The sequence below is a fragment of the Anolis carolinensis genome, chromosome 4 (assembly GCF_035594765.1).
Source record: "Anolis carolinensis isolate JA03-04 chromosome 4, rAnoCar3.1.pri, whole genome shotgun sequence".
Lineage (NCBI taxonomy): Eukaryota > Metazoa > Chordata > Lepidosauria > Squamata > Dactyloidae > Anolis > Anolis carolinensis.
The window spans coordinates 46,457,559-46,484,633 of record NC_085844.1 but is presented as its reverse complement, the minus strand read 5'-3'; the positions used below and the strand labels follow the sequence as shown (position 1 = coordinate 46,484,633).

The 27,075-nt window shown below is 36.7% G+C and overlaps 1 protein-coding gene across 9 annotated transcripts in view; it reads right to left on the bottom strand.

Moving 5' to 3' along the window:
* plag1 (PLAG1 zinc finger) overlaps positions 1-26,986 on the bottom strand; it is a 36,846-nt gene extending 9,860 nt beyond the window's left edge. For 2 of the 9 annotated variants that reach the window (XM_008116164.2, XM_008116162.2), the window contains exons 1-2: positions 26,738-26,986; positions 1,274-1,436 (exon numbers count right to left, since the gene is read on the bottom strand). Coding sequence is in view for 4 of the 9 variants with exons in the window: in XM_008116167.2 (XP_008114374.1) it covers positions 1,333-1,436; positions 9,377-9,418 (146 nt within the window). In the remaining 5 variants the exon portion in view is untranslated. Of the gene's footprint in view, positions 1-1,273; positions 1,437-9,376; positions 10,129-10,164; positions 10,231-10,465; positions 10,539-26,737 lie in introns of those variants that run through there. The other 7 variants (XM_008116165.2, XM_003224293.3, XM_008116167.2 and 4 more) reach the window with 6 other exon arrangements.
* Between the last annotated feature and the right edge of the window lie 89 nt (positions 26,987-27,075).

Sequence of the window (27,075 nt, the reverse complement as noted above, 5' to 3'; positions counted from 1 at the left end):
TAGCAAGCACAGTTAAATCTGAAAGATGCTAGCAGTTGCAGTCTTAACTACTTCTAGAGGTTCTATTTTTCTGTTATGTAGCTGAACCTGATAGTTTGAAAGATTTCTTATCTTTGTTGCAGAAATATTTTTTATCTTTTCTGTGCGATAATTGGAAAAAATGTGATGGGAAAGATCTTCAGAACTTCAGTTAAAGTCTTAGAACACAGGCAGGAAAACATTGCTGAGGGAGGTGGAGAAGGGCGTCACATTTCAGTATTCCTTTTTTTAAAAATCACTGCTCCTCCCTCCCTTTGAATTTAATGTGAATTCACCCTGGATTAGATCCAAACAATTGCCCCTTCCCTGTGGAGCTCTGTGCTGGGAAGACTTAGGGGCCCATCCAGAATGTAAGGAAAGAACGTAAGAGACTTCAGTCTGCTTCCTTTATCCAGTGGGAAATCTCTTCTGGGTCCTCATTTCTACTCTGAACAGGAACTTTCCCCACTAAAGGGCATGCCTGGATCTAATCCAGTGAGCTGTAGACTCATATTGTAATATATAAGCTTATTGTGATTGCACCTACTCAGTTATGAAAGCCAAGAATAAAATTTTCAATGATTTTACCATTACTTTAAATAAAGTTCAAAAAATGTAGAGAAACAACATTTTAAAGGAACATTAATTCTGAATTCATTACAATGGCATGTGTAAAGTAATTATAGATATGTCCTTTCTTAATTAAAGTTTCTGTAAGCAGTATCCAAAGGAATAAGGAGGCAACTGATCTCTCCAGATTGGATGCTGCTCCAGAAAATGTCCTGACCTTCTAGAGCCAATTGTTATTTTTTGTTAAGGGAGATAGTGGAAGATACACAAGGGGCTGCGTCAGAAAAGCAGGATTAGAAAAGTCTTGGCATGCATGCAGAATACTGCATAAGTCCTTTAAAGACCAACCATTTAAAATCTTTATTCTGTTACTCTTAAGATGCTTTTTAAGTAAACAATTTCCTAGTATGTAATTCTAGGTATCAAGTATATCTAACTGAAGTGTGGATGTACAGGCTGAGCAATGCAGACAATATTTTAACATTGATGCTCAAATATTACACTTCTCAAAGACCAGCTGAAAAAAAACTGAGTAAGAATGCCCATTTTCAGCTTCAGCATATTACGATTATTACTGTTATTATTCATGTTGGTTCTTTCACAACTGTAGGATGAACAGTACATCAGAAACAATATTTAAAGCTATATTATAAAAACAATATTATATATATATATATATTTATACCATTTTAAAAGGTGTTCATACTCAAAACAGATTTATGGTAGCCTCTGTTCAGTGCACACCTGGTGATGGATAACGAAGAAAAACTTTCAGGTTTTGATCTTAACCAGTTCCACTGACATGTGTAGGAGCAAACCAGAATCCAGTGCTTCCCATTTTTGCTGATCTGAAAAACAAAGGAAAAGGGACTAGACATTAGTAAGTTAACTTCAGAAAGGTAGATGCCAAATGGAAAGAAATACACCATGCTCAAACTTGTTATGGTATAACTGTAGTCAACACAAGTAATTGAATAAGGTGCATCGACTCTATACAAAATGTTATAAATGTAGCAAGCCACAAGAAGAAAGCAAATGTACTCTTCCCTTGCTCTTGGTTCAGTCTTGACCAACAGTACACTTTTCATCTGCATACACTCATATATCTAGCCTTCAACAGACTGATTTCATTCAAAACAGTTCTGCATGTAAGACTAAGTTATACCTTATGCCAGAAAAATACTTAGGTGGTGACATTAGTTGAGAGGAAAGAAGAATGAAATAATTGCCTCCCGTTAGTTTTCTATTGCACTTCTTCATGTCTCATTTCTTTGCTTTGCTCTACACATGGATGTACCCTGGCCCTACAGAACTAGGACAGCAGTCTATGCATAGGAGCTTATTATTTAACTTTCAATTACTTAACACAACCACTAAGCAAAATATTTAACATAAAATATTTACAACATGCAATATCTATATTATAAGCCAACCTTGAGGATGAAGTTCAAACATATTTGAGACAGTGTGTTGGGTTTGCGTTGAAACAAAAACCAGCAAACAAGGAAAGCTAATTCCCTTATCTCCGTGCATATCAAATCTGTAAAAGGGGGGGGGGGGACTTACAATTTTGTAAAGGACAATGGACAGCCATGTAGAGTAGTGTATAACTAAGCTAGGTCTGTAATCTCTAATTCATGAATCTGAATTGCAGCAATTACCTCAGCACATCTAGATTGTGGTCAGTCCAGATTTTAATCATTGCATAATTCAAAATATTTTAAGACATGAAAATCAGTTTTTATACCAAGCTACAACATGGAGAATGATATTGCAGCGCAAACATTGTTTCAGACACATCAGAAAACCATTTACAAAAGTATTTTGTAAAGTTTAGCTGTCTTAATTACCGTGTTTCCCCGAAAATAAGACAGTGTCTTATATTAATTTTTGCTCCCAAAGATGTGCTAGGTCTTATATTCAGGGGATGTCTTATTTTTCCATGAAGAAGAATTCACATTTATTGTTGAACAAAAAAATGAACATTTATTATATACTGTACAGTAGTTGTCATCACAAACCAGCATAACCAGACAAACTGTGATTCCTATCAAGAATTTCTTGTTACTACAATTATTTTCATGTACAACACTCTATGGTACGTACATTTAGTGAACCTGCATGCTCCGGTGTTCTGTTCGACGGGCATGCTTCCAAACAAAAACTTTGCTAGGTCTTACTTTTGGGGGAGGCCTTATATTTAGCAATTCAGTAAAACCTCTACTAGGTCTTATTTCCTGGGGATGTCTTATTTTAGGGGAAACAGGGTAGCACTTCGGATGCCCTTTTTCTCATGGTTAAAAATTAGCCTGCACAGCACAATAAATGAACCCAATACTTATGAATATTCTTCAACAGTGCAATGATCTCATAATACACAGTGAAAGCCTTAACCTGCATAATAGCATGCTGAGCTAGATGATTGTTTTCTACATATTCAACAGACATGAAAGTAAGAGTAATTTGACTTTTGTGGCTAGAATCAAATTATAGAATTTTGCTGGCAAAATAGCAATTTTTGTCAAAATTGAGACAGTCAGTTTCCTCCTTATTCAGCCATTCTCTTCTGCACTGGACTGGCTGAAAAAAACGGAAGACCTTAAATTGGTATATTTCCCAACAGAAGAGAAGTCTGCAAAATTATCACAACAAAGGGCCAGAGAGGAAAAATGTGAGGAAGATCAAAATGACAATGCAGCATACTAACTGCATTTTATCACAAGAAGCCCTTTAAAGGTAGGACAAGCCTTAATAGTTAAACAAAGAACAGACACTTTAAAATAGTTATAACCTTAACCAGAAAACCACTGAATCCAGGCTAATACTACGTGCTGACAGTTGGAGAGCTATGAAAACCTCTCCCCAAACTAAGTATCTAAGATAATAATTTCAGTGCAAATCTGCACATATAAAGTCTTTGCCTATTAATAGAGATACAATAACAGCAGCAGCAACAAGGGGAGGCTGTCAAATTCCCCTAAGAAGAAAATTCCAGAGAATGGGAACCACAATTGAACAGATCCTGTATTTGAGCTATCTCTGAAATGTATCAGACCCCAGAACACCTTTAAATGGACTAATAATTCTTCAGACTGTATGGCCACATTTTTCATAGTCAGTAGTGAAATATTTCAAATTAGCTTTAAGATTTTACAGTCAAAGTGAAAGAGTCACTCAAAATCAATTTAGTGTACAGTGGCAGTTAGCGATCCATTGTTGGAATGTAATCTTAAGAAATGTTAAAAACCAGTAATTCTCACATAGTGCATTGTCACCACTCTATTTGTATCTAAGCATGTGCAATGAAAAGAGCATAGTGACAAATCACTTTCCCTATGAAAGTAGGTGTAGGTATTTAAATGTAGAAAGGAGATATGAAACTTGATAATTATATTGTATAATTACTAATGAGAAAGAAAGTAGCTACTAGATATAGCGGGCAAAATGTGCTGCTGTTATTTTAGAACTTCTTAACTTGCTTTTTATGACTTTTTATCATTCAGAGGAAAGCAAACATATTTGGAAAACATTCAAACCAATCATGCAGCAACATTATTTATTAGTAAAGATGTGCAAAGACTATCAGATCCTGTTTGCACTACATTTGAGAAGCAATCTGTTCTATTTTGAAAGACAGATCTTCATGCCCTGTAGTAATGGAAATCAATACATGGCTGTAAGACTGTTTGTCATTATTTTGCACATAAAATAGCCCTAGCTGAGTATTATACGCACTACATTTTAGATAAATATATACAAAAATATATCCAAATATATAAATGCATGGTTATTTATGTTATGTCGTTAAGTTCTGATTGGTGTGTGTGTTATTAAAAATGAGAAAACTTTCAGGAGTAGCATAGTTAAGACAGCTGTAGAATTTCCAGAATTTTGTCTTCTTACTCTTAGCTCTCCATTGTTTAAGAGAACATGTATAAAAAGAGCTACCCCTAAACAAGAAACAAGAAAAGAATGGTTTCAGGTCTTAGGAAATTAGGATGAAATAATGGTGTCATTTAAAAATAATTCTTTTTAATCAGCATCAAGTCACAGAAGAGGGAAGGATTGCTATAGCATACACAGGTAAAGGTAGAAATACTTTAACCAACACTATTTTTACAGCAAGCACTCAGGACTACACTGCCATGGCCCAAGACTTCACAAAATGTTATAACTCAAATTCCAGTTTTCATAGGAAAGAGACCTAGAAAAAAAACCCCACTCAAATGTGAATAATAGCCCAGTATACTATGTCAAAATTGCTTCCCAGAAGTTCTGGGACTGGTGCAACCTGCTAAAGTTAGAAGCTGAAAATCACAAAAATATACATTTGCTATCTATAGTTTTTCTCATGGGGAGAAACGTAATATTTTGAGGAAAACAGATTGTTTGCATTTTGTTTCTCTACAAATATAAATTGCTATCAAATTGTCAGGGGTGTAAAGATACAGTCCACTTTGAAAGTCTCACTTGGGACATCTTCTGTAGTCCAATTTAACTGAATATCATAGAATCATAGAATAGTAGAGTTGGAAGAGACCTCATGGGCCATCCAGTCCAACCCCCTGCCAAGAAGCAGGAAATGCCTAGTTCTTTAAGCCGCTCCTCATAGGGCTTGTTCTCCAGACCCTTGATCATTTTAGTTGCCCTCCTCTGGATGCTTTCCAGCTTGTCAACATCTCCCTTCAATTGCGGTGCCCAGAATTGGACACAGTATTTCAGGTGTGGTCTGACCAAGGCAGACTAGAGGGGGAGCATGACTTCCCTGGATCTAGATGCTATATCCCTATTTATGCAGGCCAGAATCCCGTTGGCTTTTAAGCAGCCGCATCACATTGTAGGCTCATATTTAACTTGTTGTCCACGAGGACAACAAGAATATGAAGCACATCGTTATACGTATGGTTAGTATAATCACAATCAATGTCCAGATCACTTCTGCTTGTACACTATCTGATCTTCATTCTTATTGTAATGGTGAGTTAGGTTACTCCATTTTAAAGAAAAGTACAACTGCATATTCAGATATGTTAAGTCAAAATCAAATATGGATATACAGTGCCTTGACAGATTTTGCCTTTGATTTTTCCATTTCATTGTGTTAGAAGCTGGAAATGAAATGGATGTAATTAACATTACTACCACCCGATATATTGTACATAGCAATGAAAAAGCTAGCTTTTTCTAGGTTTTGCACTTTTTCAGATATAAGCAAATATTTGCATGTAGTTGAAAAAAGGTATTTAATTCATTCAGTAATATCAAGAAAAAGGTTAATTATAGCCTCACACTTCCATCAAAAGTGCTCCCACTATAACTTACAAAAGTCCCTGCCTACCCATTTACATGACATGCAAAAGAAAAAGAATAAGTGAGACAACAGCATAACTCCTTTTAAATGTTTTTATCATTACCAATACATCTCAGTAGTTGCACTGGAATAGCCGTGTTCCTCTTCTCATGAAACAGCTACAACTAGGTGACAGTGGAGGTAGCAACTTATCTTTTAACCATGGTAGTGAGATAGTCTTACTTCTCTTCTACCTGAATCCAGATTTGAGCATGTACAACAGAATAGCTGGAAACACGTTGCCTACCAATTACCCCTCAAGGTCATACTCCCCCTAGGCAGAAAAAATGAAATGTGTTGTCGAAGGCTTTCATGGCCGGGATCACAGGGTTGTTGTATGTCTTTCGGGCTGTGTGGCCATGTTCCAGAAATATTCTCTCCTGACGTTTCGCCCACATCTATGGCAGGCATCCTCAGAGGTTGTGAGGATGAGGATGCCTGCCATAGATGTGGGCGAAACGTCAGGAGAGAATATTTCTGGAACATGGCCACACAGCCCGAAAGACATACAAAAATGAAATGCACACAGAAAAATACATAAGGGGGGCTGCCTGGCTCAATAACAGTATGTGTGAAAAAGATATTGGAGTCCTTGTAGACAACAAGTTAAACATGAGCCAACAATGTCATGCGATGGCTAAAAAAAGCCAATGGGATTTTAGCCTGCATAAATAGTAGTGTTTAGGCCCAGGGAAGTCATGCTACCCCTCTATTCCACCTTGGTCAGACCACATCTGGAATACTGTGTCCAATTCTGGGCATCACAATTTAAGGGAGAAGATGACAAGTTGGAATGTGTCCAGAGGAGGGCAACTAAAATGATCAAGGGTCTGGAGAACAAGCCCTATGAGGAGCAGCTTTAAAGAGCTGGCCATGTTTGGCCTGCAGAAGAGAAGACTGAGAGGAGACATGATAGCCATGCATCAATATGTGAGGAAAAGTCATAGGAAAGATGGAGCAAGCTTGTTTTTTGCTGCTCTGGAGACAATGTGGTACAATGGCTGCAAACTACAGGAAAAGAGATTCCACCTGAACATTAGGAAGAACTTCCTGTGAGAGCTGTTCAGCAGTGGAACTCACTGCCCTGGAGTGTGGTGGAGGCTCCTTGGTGGAGGCTTTTAAACAGAGGTTGGATGCCCATCTGCCGGGGGTGCTTTGAATACAAGTTTCCTGCTTCTTTGCAGGGGATTGGACTGGATGGCCCATGAGGTCTCTTCCAGCTTTATGATTCTAAGGGAGTCTTTAACTCTTGGAAAATACAGCTTAGCAAAAATTGATGAATTGAATAGATTGTGGTACTGGAGGATGAGGATGAATTCCAGAGACACCTACAAACAACAGGACAGAGAGGAGACTTCCCTTTACCTTTTCGACAAACCAGCCACTTCAGCCCTGCTGATTTTGTATGAAATATAGCTCCATATCATTTCCTTATGTGTAATTGCATGGAATTGATCATTTTGCCCTAGGAATTCAAGTGTGACTGAAGACATTCACAATACAGTAGACCAGGGGTCCTCAAACTTTTTAAGCAGAGGACTGGTCCAGAATCCTTCAGACTGTTGCGGGGCCGAATTATAATTTGAAAAAAAAATACGAACAAATTCCTATGCAGATTGCACATGTCTTATTTGTAGTGCAAAAAAAAAAGCAATGAAAGAACAATACAATATTTAAAAATACAATTTTAACTAATATAAACCTATCAGGATTTCAATGGGAAGTGTGGGCCTGCTTCTGGCCAATGAGATAGTCAAGTTAATTAAATGGTTGTTGTTGAGTGCCTTCAAGTCATTAGGCTTAGGTGAGCTTAAGTCTAAAACTGAGGGCAGAGGTCAAGTAAATGACCTTGGAGGGCGGCATCCGGCCCCCGGGCCTTAGTTTGGGGACCCCTGCAGCAGACTCTCAGTTAACTGAAACTTAAGCAGCCAAAACTCCTAACTGGCAAAAAATTTAAAGAAATAATACTTTAAATAAAATCAATTTTAGTAGACATGTAAATTTAATTGCTGTGTTTCAATATTAACATCAAGTCAATAAGGAGTTTATGGCACAGTGTAGAATGGGTTACAGTATAAATTAGGCATATTTTTAATAGTAACTCTCAAGTAACCAAAAATTACATCCTTATGGATGCTGGTTATCTGAGAATCTATTGTACTCATATTTTTGAGCATTTTACCTATTTGAAGTTTTTATTAAAATGGCTAATCATTTTTCAGTCCAACAGAGTACCCACTGTCATATCTAATGATTCGATCAGAAAATGATTCTGGACGGTTTACAGTAGATTCTGGATGGTTTACAGTAGAAAGAAAGAGAAGGGAGAGCAGATAAGTAATGTTATGTATAAGTTGATACAGGGAATTTTTGGCAGTACATGAAAATGAAGGTAAACACCATGGAACGTGGCAAAGACCCATCCAACCCCCCTGGCATTGATGTTATTTACTATAGTTTACAGCTTGTTAAAATTGTTCCCTGATTTAATATATCTATATGTCCATTTCTATTCTATACAAGGCAGAAATCTTTAGTTGTCAGTCACCCTCACCAGTCTCTGAAACTGGTATTCAGCTCAGGAGATCAAAACAGTTTATATTAAAAAATCATAATCTACTTTCAAGAGTAATCCCTTAATGGAAAAATGCTAGATTCAGAATACAGTGTTCCCTCGCTACTTCACGGTTTGCTTTTCATGGACTCGCTGTTTCGTGGTTTTTACTCTCCCCTCCCCCCCGCAACCGTTCTCCCTCTCCTTCACACAGAAATGGCAGAGGCAGAGGCTCTGCTGAGACCGTCCAAGCCCCTCCTCCTCCTCCCTCGAAGCAGATGGCAAGGAGGAGCTGCAAAGAAGCATGTTGGAAGTTAGCCAGGCAGCAAATATTTGTATATAAAGTATAAATATTAAAATAAATATAGCGTCCCTACTTTGTGGATGTTCACTTTTTGCGGGTGGTCCTGGAACGTAACTTTTGTGATAAGTGAGGGAACACTTTACTTACCTAATGTTATTTTTACTGGCTCCCCCAGTCATTCTTTGAAGTACATGACTTTCTGGGGGAAACATGCTTAGTATAATATGTACTCTAGTGCCAAGTCTAATTGTTTAGTCATTGTTTTTATGATCTATGGCACACAGAGAAAGAGTGTATAAGGAATAGTAGGCAAGGTAAAAAATCCAGAATAATAAACTACAGTTTAAGCAGAAAGTGGAATGACTGAATTAGCATTACACTTGAAGGTTTTAGATTAACAGATTTTATTGTATCTTTATAATTCCAGATTATTATTTTTTTGGTGAGGTCAACAGATTTTTTACAGAGTTTTAGTATGAAGTAAAAAATGACAACCAATAACATAATGTGAACCACAGCTGTGCTGTATCCCTCCCCACAACAAATACAACAGTTTATTATGGAATTCCTGTTTGATGACCTTTACTGGGTAAATTGTCCTCAGTGAGTAGATTCCTCTCATCTAGCAGTATGTTGGGAGTTACAGGAGATTCATTCCATTCTATTTTCAAAATTTAACTTCATGACCTATTGTATAAAAGAAGCACATATGAATTCCATGTTTTCAAGGTTAATAAAATCAATGACCATGTTATCAAAACTAGAAATGAGAAGACCTGGAAAAAACCTGGAAAATTGGAGGGAAAAAACAGTTTTTTCCCTGTGTTTTTTTCCAAGGCCATTTTTTTTCCAGAAAAATATTTTCCAATGATATAAAATTTATCTATGACATGGTATTCAAACAATATAACATGAAGACATTAATGAAAGATTTCTGAGACCTTCTGTTTCTACACAATTCCACCCTACCCAATTATTTTGGGAAAAAATGGCTTTGGAAAAAAATGGGAAAAAACTGTTCCCTCCTCCCCTCATTTTTTCCAGGCCTTCCCATCTCTAATCAGAACTATTAAATAGACTACAATTCATTAAACAGATACAAGATATTATGCATGACTGTAAATTCAGGTTCAGATACATTTTAAAAGGACATGACATTTACTAAATGTTGGAGTCCTAATGTTTTTCAACATTGACTATGCTAGCTAGGCCTCCTAGAAGCTTCAGTCCAACAACATCAGGAAAGTCACACAGTTTACTTTCATATCTATTTATGTCAGTTATTCTAGGATTCTCCCTCCATTCCACCCACCTCACTCCCACCAGTTTTAGAGAGAAGTTAATTTAAGTGTCCACAAATTCACTCACATTATTATTTTTTCATTCATTCATTATTTTATATCCACTTCTTCTCCCATATTAGACCCATTGTAGCTGAAATGGAAAAGGAAAATGTATGTTATGGTGCCTGACTTAATGTCTGTGTGGTTTAGGCAGTAAGCTATCTCAAATTGCGCTCCCTACATTTTTGACTCAGCACATTGATATTTGACTAAAAACTTCCATCTTCTCTTGCTACAGATTACAAACTAAGTCAGCCCATAAGCTGCAAATCAAGTGAAACTAATACTTTTAATAAAGGAAGCTTCTGGTAAAGACAATATCATACTTGATCTTCAGCACTTGGATGTAATATCAAATTCTTCACAAGGAGCTTCTGGAAATGGTGCCATGATATCATACTGTGGAATTATGAAAAATAAATATAAGCGTCAATTCTGAAATTTAAGATACTGGTGTGGAAAACAAGTGGTGTGGCACCTATAGATTAAAATTTAATTTCATTTTACTGTTTTGGCAATATGAAATATTTAATTCCTATTTTAATATATTGTGCTATTTCATATATTTTTTGAAATGTAAAAAAATGCAAAATCATGTTTTTATAAGGAAAAAAATGTGAATATAACATATTCAACAGAAAGCTGAAAATTGTTACACCTTGTATTCCACATGTATCTTATTTTTTGTCATCAAAGAAACAGGAAAACGTGACAACAGAAACTATAATAAGTAGGAACCTTTCATTATTTGGACATAATTTTTAACAATGCCAAAAGTACTGATCACCTCAATATTGTATTATCATTATAAAGAGTGTATGTCATATTAATCACAAAGAAAAATTGTGGCAATCTAACAATAGTTATATCTTTTAAAATACTAGCCAGAGGGGCCTTCATTTTTATCTTCAAAAAACAAAGGCTGCATGAACTGAGGGTCCTTCCACACATTCATATAACCCAGAATATCAAGGCAGAAAATCCCGCAATATCTGCTTTGAACTGGGTTATCTGAGTCCACACTGCTATATATTCCAGTTCAAAGCAGATAATGTGGGGTTTTATTCAGCTGTGTGGAAAGGGCCTGAAACAAACCTCTGCACTCTTTCACATCATATTACTGGATTGCATTTCAGAAAAGGTTGTCCAATTTCTTTCATACTTGCTTACAGAGCAACTAGAGTTGCAGAGGCAATTGCCATCATGTTGCAGAAAGAATATGATTAACCAAGTTCCAGATTGTAGTTCTGAATTAGATTCTTGAAGAAGTTCTATATTCTGCAACATTGGAATATACCTTTCCAATACTGTCCCAAATGCATCATTTGTTTGCCTGTCCAGTCAAATCTAGAAGCAATGCTTCTATCAATAATGCATACTAATGAGCCTTGGACCTAAAATGAGCGCAGCTGCCTGAATTGCTGGCAACACAGCCATAGCTAGAATTTTTTTTGGTGGGAGTGGGGGTTGAAACTTTTTTTAGTGAATCATGAAGAATAGGTCCATAATGCAAAATAATTTAGAAATCAGGCTCCATCGATAAACTTCAGTGGACACTCAAGATAGATAAACTTCAGTGGACACTCATGGGGATTTGTTTAACCATTTAAAATTCATGAGTAAACCAGTTTTACTCAAAAATGTGTGTGTGTGTGTGTGTGTGTGTGAAATGTTCTACTTATTCCATATGGACAATAAGGTGAAGCATGTCTGATCACCATTGCATTCAGATTTAGATACTGCTGGAGAAATGTTCTGTGAAATGGTTCAAGGAATTTTGTGGCTGAATCCACAAAGTGTATCTTCAAAAGATATTCCTTATAATTATGGAAAATTTTCAAATTTTGTTTCTTGAATAACTTTTTCGTAAATTTTCAAATGCGATTACATCATTACATTTAATTTTACCACAAAGTGAGTGTTAAAATTTTATTATTCTCATTTTTCTTCTTCTTATGTATTTCAACTCCAGTATGAATGAAATGTCAGTTTTAATTTTATTTGCCCTTCTGTAGATCTTTTTCATCATGCCCAACTTCATAAAAATCATTAGGAAACAGATTTACGCCATGTGAAACACATCCTATTGCAGTAAGATCTGGATAGTTATCCATTATGATGCCCCATGCTGCTTTCATATTATTTGAATTGTCAGTCAAGAAAGCAAATAGTTGACCACTTCCAAACTTGTCTAGGATTTCATTATTTTTATTACTGATATTCTCTGCAGAGTAGCTATTATTTCATTTTTTTGAACTTTTTTTGAGCAAAAGATTCCAAAAACAGAATACAAAAAAACAAACCCCAAACCAAAAAACAAAAACCACCCCACAAAACTGGTTTATGACTCTTCCTTTCTTCATTATGGCAAGCGCTTTGATTTTTTTCTTACACATAACTGCATTACATTTTCACATTTAAATGTAAGAAGAGGTTTTCTCAGAAAATATCTGCTCCTTAAAGATATGATGATCTGAATATTAGCAAAGGTGAATCCTGTCAATACCTGCTTTCTCCTCTAGCATGTTATTCTTGGAAGGTTTACTGAATACATTTGGCACAAATATAATTTTGTACCCACCACCAAATTATACCGATTAGACAAGACTTTGTGATGTAGATTGTTAGACAAGAAACAGTGCTTGTGGGTCTACAACATTTATCGTAACTGATACTTCCACAATAACTGTATTTGCTTTCATTCATAAATGCATTTATCTCTGTAATTTTTTAATGTAAAAAAGAATGTATGTGGTTATCTTGCTACTACCTGAAAACACATAATACATACAAAAGTGTGTAACACAGATTTCTCCACCATGAAGGACTGGCAGAATGGAAATGCTTTTATACTTTAGAAAGTTGTGCAGGTTATGTGGTTGGAACACATCTATAGGATGGCAAAAGGCCCATGAAGTATGATATCCATCTTTAACCAACTGAAGGGACAAGGAAATGAATCAATGGATCCAAATAAAAGAAAAACATAACAGTCTGAGCTGTTTGACAGTAGAACACACTCTTTGGGGAATAGCAAAATCTTTCAAGGTCAAGCAGAGATTTCCAGGAGTACTTTAGCAGTGCACACCTGAATGTTTGTGGTTTGACTTAAGTGCCAGTTAGCCTAATCCTTTTGATAGAAGAAGAGACTTCCATCATTTGGTGGTTGTATGTTTTCTGGGCTGTATGGCCATGTTCCAGAAGTATTCTCTCCTGACATTTCGCCCACATCTATGGCAGGCATCCTCACAACCTCTGAGGATGCCTGCCATAGATGTGGGCGAAATGTCAGGAGAGAATACTTCTGGAACATGGCCATACAGCCTGGAAAACATACAACCACCCTGTGATTCCGGCCATGAAAGCCTTCGACAACACAACTTCCATCATTGCTTTTAGAATATAAGCAAACTGTATTTTTGAAGGTGGTCCCTTCATATATAAAAGATTGAAATAAAGTACAGTGCCCAAGGCTTCAACACAATGATAACTGGGACATAGCAAGCATAGATATTTCATAATAGATGGTATTTCGTATTGAAATTTACATGAGTGTTAATGATTCAAAGAAGAACCTCAGATAGTGTAAAAGGTGTGATTTATTTTAGAAGAGTCACTAAGAATGCTCTGTGAAAAATGACATTAAAGATTAAAGAATTATTTGATAAAAATGCACAACAAGTTCAAGTTTATTTTTCTTAAAGTTTAGAAATATAAGCTATTGGAGTACAAGTCCTTAGCATGGAAAAAACCTATTGCAAAAACCATACAACAAACTTTAAATGGCTTGAATTCTGACTTTTATTCCTGAGTTCTGTTCTCTCCAAACTATTGCAATCCCTCCATTACTCCCTGCTCTTTTTTCACTCATCAGGTCATATTGTGTTGTATAGAGGAAAAACATAACTTAGGTTTAAGAAGGAAGCCCAATAAAAATGACAGAATCTGGATAATGGAGCTTCCTATCTCACTGCTCTCCTGCAAAACCCAAAAAAACCCTGCTCATTCATAACAGCATTTAAAATGATACTGAAGTAGGAAGAAGAATCATTAACATTAGCTGAGAAGTTCCTTTTACTCATACAAAAGAATTCTCAGATCCAAACTAAAACTTCAGTTCCCCATTATTCATTTTTGCTGTATTTTTCATGAAAATAAGAACCAGTCACACAACTTTAGTACTCAGCCAGAAATTAAGGTGTGGTTGTCAACTATCAAATTAAAGCAGTGTTTAGCTTGGGAACATGGGAGCAAATCTTAAGCCTTCGACAACACATTAAATCTTATTTAATTTGATCGAACCTTCTTCCAATGAATCATGTAGAAGATTGGATTATATAAAAGGAATAGGTAAGAAGAGAGATTTACATGAACAAGTAGTTCAGTTCAGTCACAAACAGATATAATACTAAATGATACTAATAACCCTGGAAATTATTTAAACTGATGTAGAAAGATAAAAAGATATGAGAATAAAAACTTTTTTCTCAAATGTTTAAGCTAACATGCATGATGTAGGACCTTGCAGTAATTAAAACCAGACTACTGCAAAGCAACAAGTCACCAGGGTGTAGTGTATTAAGTGTTAGACTAGGACACTAAAGGATTCATATCTCTTTTTAGTCACAGAAATGCAGAGAGTGAACAAACGCATAGCATTGGGAGACATCACTTCCGTGCACAGCTTGAGCTTCCCAAGCTGGGGGGTAGGACATAAAGTGAATATATCACTTTTTTCCACTCCTGTTCCACATGTCAACTGTGAATTTCTGAGTCAAAGTGCTGGTCTCAACCTTTAAAATCCCAAAGAGTTTAAGGGCCACTTTATTTGAAAGGCCACTTATGAACATGCCTGTGCCATGAGGGTGGCATTGATACCTAAGTCACATGAGCCCATATAGAAGATTTCTTATATTGGTTTACACAGGGCTTTCAAAAAGCAATCCCTCCTCTGTGGAAATCCCTTTCAGGACACGTATAGTTGGCTTCTGCTATCTTAGCATTCAAAAATGGATGTAGCTTGCTTCCAGTATCACATTAACTGATACTACTGTGACACAGTTATCTTCTCCTCTTCTACTCTTCACCCCTTTGTGCTACCTGACAACCAACTTTGGAGGGCTCCCTACTGTTCCATAATACATTCTGAAGTTGACCTACAGTGGAAAAATAGGCTCACCATCCTCCTAATTGGATTCTGAAGTTTGAAAACACAATTTTTCAGTAAATTGATATGTTATCAGATATGCCGCTGAAAACTCTGTGTGTGTGTGAGAAAGAGGGAGAGAAAGAATGAATGTGTATGAGAGAATGTGCCTTCTGATTTATTTCCTGAAATTGTTTTTGGATTTTTATTGTAATGTTAATTGTCTCTTTACATTTTTACTATCACAATTTTGAATAGAAGCTAGCACAATAAAATAATTAGCAACTAATTTACATCTTACGAATTGCATTGCAATGCTTTATGGAAATGGTATAGTCATATCAGAGCACAGAAAGAATGGCAGAGCATCTGATTCCTGTTAAAATGCTTTGTATATCACAGAATTCTCCTACCAATTTCTACTATCGTATTACAATTTACTACCTTGATTATTTCAAATAATCTACATTACAGAGTAGATAGTTGCAACCACTAAAATGTATTGTTTTGTAGAATTCTGTATGTCATGCACTAGATTTGCAGATTTTCAAAGGATATAATAATTTCAAAATCTACTAATTTATCCTTTATTAATACTAGCCAATGGTATTTAACAACTTCTTGGAGCTCTGTTGAAAAACAAAGTTACAAAATTGCTTGGGAGTTATTTCATCAACCCAACCGTCTGCTTACCAATTGGAACACACTAATCTGTGGATTGTGTTAATTTAATTCTTATTTTGGCAGCTGTTTTCATCAGATACTAGCAGCATGCTACATTGTAATTTAAGATAATGAAATGTTCAAATGCTCCTATTTGTGCTTGCTTGGTTACTGATAAGGCTATGTATCCCATTGATCACTATATTGCACTGGCCAGACTGGGAGGTAATTTCAATATATATGAAGCAAGGTAATGATTAGATGATAAAATTAGTAGAGACTGCTTTGCAGAATATAAATGGCCATTTAAAACACAGTCTCAGATGGTCTTAGTTCAAAACAGTATGGGCTACAGAATGTGCCAGAAATGCAAATGAATAATCTGTAACAGATTAATGTTATTTAACTTAATTTAAAAATTATATGAGTTCATATACAGGTACCAGAGATATCACCAATCTAGCTTTCCTGTGAATGTTTCAGTTCAAATATTGCTGATAATGGACACATAGTGATTATACAGCATTTCTTCAAGTACTGAAATGTTTCTGGAATATGAATAACCATATAGCTCATTAACATAAACTTTTAACTAAAAGATCACCTCTTTGTTTCCAGGCAGCATTAATATGGATTTGAGGGTGAGCTATACTAAGTTAAATTTAAATGTGTCTGCTTTTTAGGTACTACCACCAACACATTTTTTGACTAATTTAAGATGAACAATTTCATTTGTGATAAGGGATTTAAAGGAGGTATATTTTGTAATGCATATTTTCTCTTTACAGAAAAGACTGAAATGTAGAGCAACTAGATATCGTGCTATTTACTAGATCTTAAAGTGGACCTTATGTTCACATAAGAGGAAAACATTACCAGTTGTTCTATGCACTATATCCCAGGCCATTCCCAAACTCTTTCCCACAAGTATATTTTCACAGGGCAAAGAGTGCTGCAGAGGGCAAGACGAAAGCATTATTCTGTTAACATTTTAGCTATTTTTCAGAAGGAAAACTATAATCCAAGCCCTCTGGTTTACTTCCCAGGTAAATTACTGAAAACTTGCTATGATAAGACATGAATATACAGAAAGGTTTGCAAGTGTATTTGACTGCTCACTCTTTTTAAACAACCGAATGATATGAAATGAGAACATATGTATACCACTATTCCATATACAATACATCCTACCCTGTTTCCCCCAAAATAAGACAGGGTCTTATATTAATTTTTGCTCCAAAAGATGTGTTAGGGCTTGTTTACAGGGGCAGTCTTATTTTTCCAAATTGATTTTTAAAATCAACTATATCTAGAGCTTATTTTTGAAATAGGGATCACATTTTGAGCATCCTCAGAAATACTGAAAAATCATGATGTCTTATTTTCAGGGTACGTCTTGTTTTGGGGAAAACAGGATATAAACAAGTGCTTCTCAAACTGTGAACTGTCAATTCTCCACCCAATCCATCTTTGTTCCAGAGATCCAGACCATAACTGTGCTAAATGATTATCATGAGTCGGTTTGTGGAAAATTCACATTGGATAGGAACTAATAGCTCATAGGCCAGCCAAAGTCTGTAGACCACCATTTTGAGCAGCACTACTGTAAACTTTTGAGATTGATATGATTATCAGAACATTTCTTTAATGACCTGGTAAGGCATATATTTTATAAAATTGCATTAAAAGCAATTTCTTACAACAATGTAGTTTAAACTGACTAAACCAAGAAAAAATATTATGTAATAATGAGTTTCTTGGTAAGTAGGATTTCAAAGTGATTCAGATCAGCACATAGTGCACTAAATTCATTTATCCTCACAGAAACTCAGATATGGACTAAGATGAAAACACCTGCCTGAGTTTATTCAACCCTTTAAATGTATATTTCCTAATGGAAATTCACTTCATTCACTTACTACAACATACATCCTTTCATAAAATTATCACTTGATAATTGTTTTCCTAAAGTAACATTTATGGTCACTGTAAGAAATTTTTCATCAGGCAACTGGAGCTTAAATTTGTGGTTTTACAGTAGGAAGAATCCCATGGGTATTATTTTTATAATTTTATATCCTTCCTATCTATCATGGAATTCAAAACTGCATACTGAATTCCTAAATGCCACAGCCATTAGTGAAATTCCAACCTAATTGGCTTCACCAATATTTACATATCCTGAGCACAGAAACATGTTGAAATATTAAACTAGCCTGTATATCCAAGCATAAGAACATAAACGTAATAATTTTATATGAAATACCAAAGGGTCAGAACTGGTCCCAGCTTGCCCCAACTTATAGCTCATGGCTTCCATTAGTTAACACGTCACATTTTGAATCACTGTAATGAATTTTCTGGAGCACCAGAAAAATTAAGAAATTGTCCTATTGATGGTCTGAATTTTTAAGAAATATTACAAGCTGCCAAACTGACTGTCCCCAAAATGTGTGTGAAAGAAGTAATGCTCTCTTCTCTACCAAAAAAATCACAAAGGTATTTTTTCCAGCATAACTTTAAACAGACAAAAGGATAAGATGCTTTCCATAAATGTGTTTCATGTAAATAGAGTACAATCAATGTTTACTTCAACTGTTTCTGTGTAGGCATATTGAACTAAATTATTTCTTTAAAAAAGGCAAAACTCTAGAAGGAGAAATTGATCAAAGTCAGATAACTTTAGTAAGGACAAGCAGACATTCAACTTTTCTAAATGTGTCCTTTTTAAAAGAAGGGGATTAAGAAGACAGCACAGAATTTATTGAAAATGACCAATTGCAGAGTATCATGTCCCAAGTATCTGCAATTAATATTCTAAAGATATTAAACATTCTGATTATTAATTGCGGATACTTGGGACAAGATACTCTGCAGAATAAATAAAACTGGAATAGAGATATCCCTTGGCTACACCGGTATACAACCCCTATAACTGAAACAGTATACAGTGAGTGCATATGGGAATAAAAAGTATTAAAACAACCCAGGGAGAAAAAGAGTTCATAGCATATTTTAGTTTAGAGTAATCAGGAAATAATAAGACTAGCAATATGGTTTTAAGACTTAAGGAATCAGCCCAGAACTACTGTATATTAAAAAAGTCCTTGGTTCAAGTGGAATGTTTGACTACTTATCTATATTTTGTTATGAATTAGATGGTAACAAATGTGCAAAAATGTACAATACTAGTCATTATATACATATATAGATATAACTTTGATCCCAATATTAAAACAACCAGTAAGCAAAATGGATACAGCTTTTTAAAATAAAATGCCAATTATTTTCTTCTTTCAATTATTTCTTCCTTTTATATTCATTGTGTTTGGTGTAATCACTAAATAATGGACTGTCATCACATGGACTTGGACCTTAGTAACAATCAGCTCAGCAACAAACTCAAAAGTAGCAGTGGAAAAACCACTCTTTGCCTTCCCTGGGTTTTTGTGAGAATCAACTTGTTCTCTATCCCAAACAGGGACAGGGCAGTATATAAAGTCAAAGTTCTTATTTTTGACAGTATTAATAGCATGTTTTGAGACATACATGCCTAACTACTGAAATATTTTGGTATAATAGCAAACACAGGCACACTCAGAAAGCTCATACCTTTCATGAACTGTCTACTTAAGGGAATGGTTATGTTCTTTAGTGTGTGCATTATTTTTAGACACCGAAGAAGATACACCATATCCAACTAAACCAGAGTTTTCAACTAAATTAGTTTTTTCAGTCAGCAAGAAGTGTTTCAGTTCTTCTAAACTGTTAGTTTATAGTTATTTCACAAACTACCTATGGTCTCTTCCCACAATATCAGTCCTCACAATATATCTGACTAACATTTGTTTAAATAATGTTCTAAAGTTTTTACATTTAACATTATAGTGCCTTTAAAGAACTACCACTGTCTTTCAAACAGAGAAGTAACACATAGTGGTATTTAGAATATTAGGTGACCACACTGTATAAACTATCACATAAATCAATATACAGTCTCAAATAGGTGATTAAAAATACTAGCTAAACAATTAAATTAATTACAATTAATTCCTCTCTGACATGGCTGTCCACCAGCTAGCTACCTGATTATTTCAATCTAGTGTTAGCTATCCTATTTAAATAGCATGTCCCTCATGACTTGGATATTTTAATTTGTTTAGAACATTATCTTCAAATATACAGAATTCAAAGATACAGCCATGTTAGTTTGGAATATCAGAATGCAAAGGGATCTTGTAGCACCTTAAAGACCAAATCAGAGAATGAAGTTGATAGAATAAACTTTTGTGGATTAAATCTATTGAGAGAATGAAGTTGGTGAACTTTTGAGGCTGAAACTTAATCTACAAAAGCGTATGCCACTAACTTTCTTCTCTCTGTTAATCATAAAGGTGCTACAAGATCCCTTCGCATTCAAATATGTATTCTTCAAGCTACTATCTCATAAATTAGACTATCACAAACTCTTTTTTTACTTTTCTCAAAAATGTAGTATGTACTTTCATAACAGCATAGCAGTATCTTTTTAATAATATAATTGAATAAGAACAATTTGTATCAAAATTTTAAAATAAAGGAAAATGCACTTCGAAATACATTTAAATGCGATTTTATCAACCATTTTCAAAGGGGAAATAACACAGTAACCAACTGTATCAATAATATCATTAGTAATTAAAATAAAAGATCAATGATTAAGATATTCTTATTTCTAGAAATTCAGTATACTTACAGTAAATATAAGGTGATAATTTAACACCAAATTTCATTAGAAGTGTTCCTTATCAACATATGAATCACATCTTAGTCTTTAAAAATAGTTTTAGTCCAAAAAGCTGACAACTAATTCCCATTAAACACTTTCTAATCTGATTTCTAGGGATATTCTCCACAAGGCGACACATTTGGCAACAAGTGCAAATAAGATTATAACAGCTTATTGCATGACACTTTCCCCCACACTGCATTTCTTCATTTTTCCTTAAAAGCACATTTTAAAAATTTCCCTAATTTTTCTAGTGCCCTCTCAGCTTCATTTAAATGCCGAACTCCAAATTCCCATTGCCTAAGGAAGAATAGGAGCATGCCTTACTTTTAGAATGGATTTCTGATTGCCACATGTAGAAGAATATTTCTGGTAATAAAAAGTATATTGCTACATTTTTTTTCTCTGTACTTAGTTATACTTTTTAGCAGTTCCAATATTAAATGAATGGGGGGGGGGGGGGGTTGGCAACAAGTAAAAGGGTAAATGTGCCATTATGCTGATGTATGGATTCCTTGATATATAAGATTCCTAACTCATAAGCTAAATACACAGATAATGCTGATAAAACTAGTATTGACTGCATAATATTTGTCACTGGTTACAAATTTGTATATACTTCATACATTCACATCATTCTCAATATGTTTGGTAGCATAGGTCTGAACTAAAAAAATAAAATATAAGCAGTATAAGTGCTGATAAGTATATTTGTCATGCATGTCTAAAGAATATCAAACTTAAAATTAATAAAAATATATTTGAAAATTACAGTTGTTGGTATGAGGTTCTAAATATTATTTCTACCATATTCCAACTAAGACGTAACTATAAATGTACACACTGAGAATAGACAAATAGAATACAAGGTACCAGGATTATATATACAACTAAACACTAACATATGTTATGGTTAACTTAGTGCCAAGTTTCCAGATACCTAACTGTTCTAAGCTTTCAGTCATAGCCACATGAATTTAGTCAATAGTCAACAGACACAGCTCTAGGTGTTAAAGTATTACAAAAGCAAACAAGAAGATTTACATATAGCATTAGTTTTAAAATGTTAAGATTTATAAGAAATCACTTAGCATGCTGCTGTTTTGATACACAAATCCTTACCATTTACTAATCCATACAAAATCAAGAACTGTACTAGAATTCTAAGATGATTACTTTATTAAATGTAGTAATAATTTATCATGTGTGAGTTTTTAAACAAATAATTCATATTAGCTCAGGAAAAAATCACATTTGTCATATATCTGAATTATTATTTTTTAATCTGAGGTTTAGAGGAAAGAGAGAATTGTATCAAGATGGTCTGCAACTTGATTTAAACATATATACTATCAAAACAAAGGAAGGATATCTGCTACCCGAAGTACAGGCTCATCATTTATTTAGATTATTCAGGACTACAATGCAGTATATGTACAATCCAGATGCTTTGTGGAAATATGTAAAACACAAACTTTTTAGATAAAGCAATTTTTTTCAAAGTCTCTTCAAAGTTTCTGAATACAAAAATATTAAAATGCCCCTGTTGAAAACAGTACTGAAAACTTACTGAAAGTAATGATAGCATTTAAGAGATAGGAAGCACCATGAAATAATACAATCTAGGGCTAATGCAAGCATAATTAAAATTGTTAGTTAATGAATCAGATGAATGCATAACTTCAAATATCTTCTCCAACAGAATAAGATTATGATGACACAACATCACTATAAAAAGTTTAGCAAAAGGGTATCATTAGTTGAAAAAGTAAAAAGCTAATTCAAATTCCAAACATTTAACTAAGGAAATTTTCATCATTAATAGTTTGGTCAATAACATGCACTCAAGAATATTTGGAGGCTCTCTTCATACAGTAGAGCATGTTAGAATGTGTTTGCCTTAAATGAATAGTGCAGAATCCACATTATTTTAAGCACAACAACCAACCTTTCAATAGTAAATGAACGTTCTTAGAGATCAATAAAGCTTTAAAACTTTTCAGGATCCCATATTTCTTAACAAAATGATGTGCCCATTAAAACAAACATATTCAAGGAACTGTTATTTTCCTCAGATGCCATACATTTAACAGTATTGGCAAAACAAACATCCACCTTTAAAGGTATTAGAAATTTGTATAAAAAAAACTTCATGAAACAAGAAAATAAAGACAACTTTTACAATGTATTTAAGAAGAAATATGTATATATACTGCACATCAGATACAACTGATATAATAAAACTATATTCAAATGGAAGTTGCGAAGGTCCAGAACACTTTTGCCACTTATTTTATTATAAAAAGGAAGAAGATTTAGTCTGTTTCTCTTGGGAATACATTAGTTATTGTTATAGTGTTTACCACTATGGGCAATGTCTGAATTCAGTTTGTTTGTTTGGGATAACAACAGATGATTGCAGATTGAATTCCTACTTATTTCCCCAGATGCACCTTTGAACTCACTGTCTTTAACTGACATAGATGGAAATGATTTATCTATAAACACTGGTTATTTGCGGGCCAATCTTAAAACATATGGTGTAAATCAGTTTTTTAAATGCTTTTCCATTTTAATGTTAACATCAACATTTAAGGCAAAGTATTCAATAACAATGAAATGTGCATATGATTCCTCCAGATTAACAGATCAATTTCTCACCAGTGATCTTAAGAATAACTCAAACAACTGAATTGTTTTTAAAAAGTGCACCACTTAAAATCTTGGGGGGTGGTTGTGGAAATGTATGAATCACAAAATTATCCTAGCCAATAAGGAAAGTATCTATGATCATATGATCACAATGGCTGTAGTGCTTTATACTGAGCAATTTAATCTTTTGAACTGATAACTCCAGTGTGATTAATTTTCATGCTGGACTAAGTCACAAATGTAGCAGAGGATAGCAACAGTTATCTATTGGTACAAAACAAAACACTGAAGTTTATCTGAAATGTCAGCCTATCTCATCATGCAAAACACCTACTATTCAAGTTCAGTTATGATTCAAGTCTAGATACTGTAATTTAATATAAATCAGAGAAGCAAAATATCTGTTGGAGATTTCTGAAATACTTTCCCAAAATCTTTCAATCAGTTAAACTAAATATATACAGACCAAATTTTATATCACGGAAGCTGTGCAAGTTACAAGTTAAAAATACAGCATGTTCATACTTCCCAACAAATAATCAACAAATATTAGAAATACACCAATGTAAGATCTTCTTGCACTTGGACTGTATTTCAATAAAACCAAATACAGTGTTAAGGTAAATTTAAATGGACACCCAATCTGCATAAAATCTGTAAGACAGAGGAGTTATTTATCATGAGTGTGTTACATCCAAACCCCCAATACAGATGTGAATTCTGTTCACTGATTCAAAATATAAACAAGTTTATATTTAACTGATACAGCAGAAATGGAAACTTCAACACGTTATCAGCATACCCTTCTGTGAAATGGCTTCACATTTAAACCACAAAGGATCACTAGATTTTACATGTTGTAGTATGAAGGGTCAATGCTAATATTTATACCAAGCTAGTTCAGCTTCCACACACACCTGTCCAAAATTAATTTCTATGACACAAAAATTCAAAGCTGTCACAACACACCATTGAGCTGTAACACAGAAAATATGGCTGCATCTATGTCTCTTGTGAAAGGCAGCTAATACCTATAGCAGTCCCACTCCATTAGTGGAACTCCAGCAGTGCAAGTAACAACAACAACAACAATAATAATAATAATAATAAACTTTATTTCTACCCCATCACCATCTCCCAAAAGGGACTCGAGTGGCTTACAAGCACTCGTAATGTAACAATACACGAGGTGCAATAACTACAGATACATCAATATCAAAGGAAAACATAATTTACATCATCAATACATAAAACAATACCACGGTAAAATCAATCAACGCTAAAATAGATACTGTATTGATAAAACGTTAAAATGCAACCATGTCAGTCATATAAAGTGCTTTCAGTGAAAACCAAGGGTCTACCATTTAAACCTTTTGGGCTCTATACCTATTGGAAAGCCATGTTTTTTGGGGTTGGACTGAAAACATTGGCCTTTACAGATCCAAGTAACCCAAGGCAGCTACTTTGCCTCCCCTTCCAGATAGTGCCTAGGTGCCTTGGGGAAAAGAGGAAGCTGTCTCTTTAAGATCTCCCCGATCCCACGTGGAAATCGACATCAGTAGTACTTTTTTCGCATTGAGTGATGCAAAGAAGCCTCGATCGGATGCAGAGAAAGCACACCAAACAGGCATGGGCCAACTTGGGCCCTCGGGGGGGGGGGCTTTGGGATTCGACTCCCCCCATTCCTAACAGCCTCCTTCCTTCGCTTAAGCGGCTGAGGGGGAAAAGGCAGGGGCCTGAGGCTGTTAGGAATGGGGGGAGTCGAAGCCCAAAGCCCCCCCCCCCGGAGGGCCCAAGTTGGCCCATGCTTGCACTAGTTGCAAGGCTGAGAATACAAAACAGGTGAAGCAAGCGTGCTTGGGAACCATTACTCCTTCTGTGTTTCTCAGAAAGAGCCGAGCCCGCACAACCTGGGCTGGGTGGCAAGCAAGCGCGTCCCTTGGAGCCCATCTAACGGAATGGATGCCCTGGGCAGGCAGTCAGGGAGGAAGAAGAGGGGCGACCAGAGGAGACAGACCGAGCAACACCTCCGCGCTACATTTCGCGCCACCAAACCTCCATCCCTCTCTCCCTCTCTCTGCCCGCCCCGAAACAAAGAAGGTACAAAGTTTGGCACAAAAAGGAGAGAAGAGGACCAAGAAGAAGGCGCTTGATCTTCTCCTTCTCCCTCCCAGATGGGGCTGACTGAAGGTCCCCACCTCCTCCCACTCCCCTATTTAAAGGAGAGGGAAAGTCAAGGAGGGGGGAAGTAAAGGAGAGGGGAAATAAAGGGGAGGGGATCCCCACCTCCCCTCTTCCTCCTCGCACGGGCTGTAAGAGGGCAAGCAAACAATAATAATCGTCCTATGGGTAGAAGCCCCCCAAGCCCGACCCAGTGCGAGGCGCTCTCCTGGAGGGATGACGCGAGGGGGGCGTCAAGGGGAAGGCGGGGAAGGGAAGCCAGGCACGGCGCGGAATTTTTCGGTGCTATTTTTCTAGGGATTTTTTCGGGCTTTTCCCCCCCTCCTCCTCCCCCCCTTTTCCAATTCCGCGATCTCCCTTCGGTTCTCCCTCCATTTTGGTTGTTTATGATACTGACAACAAGCTGTCCCTCCTCTCTCCCGCTCCCCGCGTTGGGTCTCCCCTCGAAAGCCGCACCAGGAGAGAGGAGCCAGGAATGCGCCCCGATTCGGTCCCAAAAGAAGCGACTCCTTTTCCTTTCTCTCTCTCTCTCTCTCCAGGGAGGAGGAGGAGGAGAAGGAGCAAACTTTCCTGGCTCCCCGAAAAGGGGCTCCTGGAGCGCCCCAAAACTTTCCCCTCGGGGGAACTTTCCAGCCCGCCCAGGGAGAACCAACTATGGGGGACATTTCTGCGCAAAGGGGGTCCCTCTGGGAGCAACGCCTGAATTTATATTAATTTTCTCTCATTTAAGGGGGGGGAGAGAGGCGAGAGGCGGCGGGCTGAGCTCTAATGTCTTCCGCTGCTGCTGCGGCTGTCACTGCATTCAGGGAAGGAAGGAAGGAAGGCAAAGGGGGGGGGGGGTAAGGGTAAGGAGAGAGAGGGGAGATAGACACACACGTTGAGGGAGAAGTGAGGAACTTTGGAGAAAGTAACTTCCACACTTTCGAGGGAGGGAGGGAGGGAGGGGGGGAGAGGGGAAGAGACCCTTCTTTAAAAGGCTCTGAGGGAAGGAGAAGAGGGAAGCCCGAGGCGAAGAAAGTTGAGGCGATTTTGGAGGGCAAGCAGGGGCTTTCCGTCTCCCCCTCCCCACCCCGCGCCCCTCTCCCTCTCCCCCCCCCCTTCCTCCTCCCGCTCCCGCATTTAAATAACCCTGCTCTTTCCCTCCTCCGGCGGCTCCCCCGAGCCCCAAAGCGGGTCCAGACTCACCGCGGGCGCCTCCGCATCCCCTCCGCGCCGTCTTCCCGCCTTTTAGGGCGCTCTCCGATTTTTCTGCAATTTTTCTTCCTTATTTCGGTCTGGACGCGGCGGGCCTGGAAATTGTTTGCTTTCCCCTCTTTCCCCAGCAGCCATTGTAGTGTATGAGCGCTGCGGTGCAGCTCAGCCTGCCGCGCGACGCCGCGCCCACCGCCGCCCCCACGCCCACACGCGCCGCGGGTTGGACACCTCCCCCTGTCACTCAGCCCCGCGGGCACGCCCCCCCTGCGACGGCGCCTTCACCCCGGCGGGAGGAAGGGGCGGGCGCCCGGCGGGGATTGGGCCGCGCG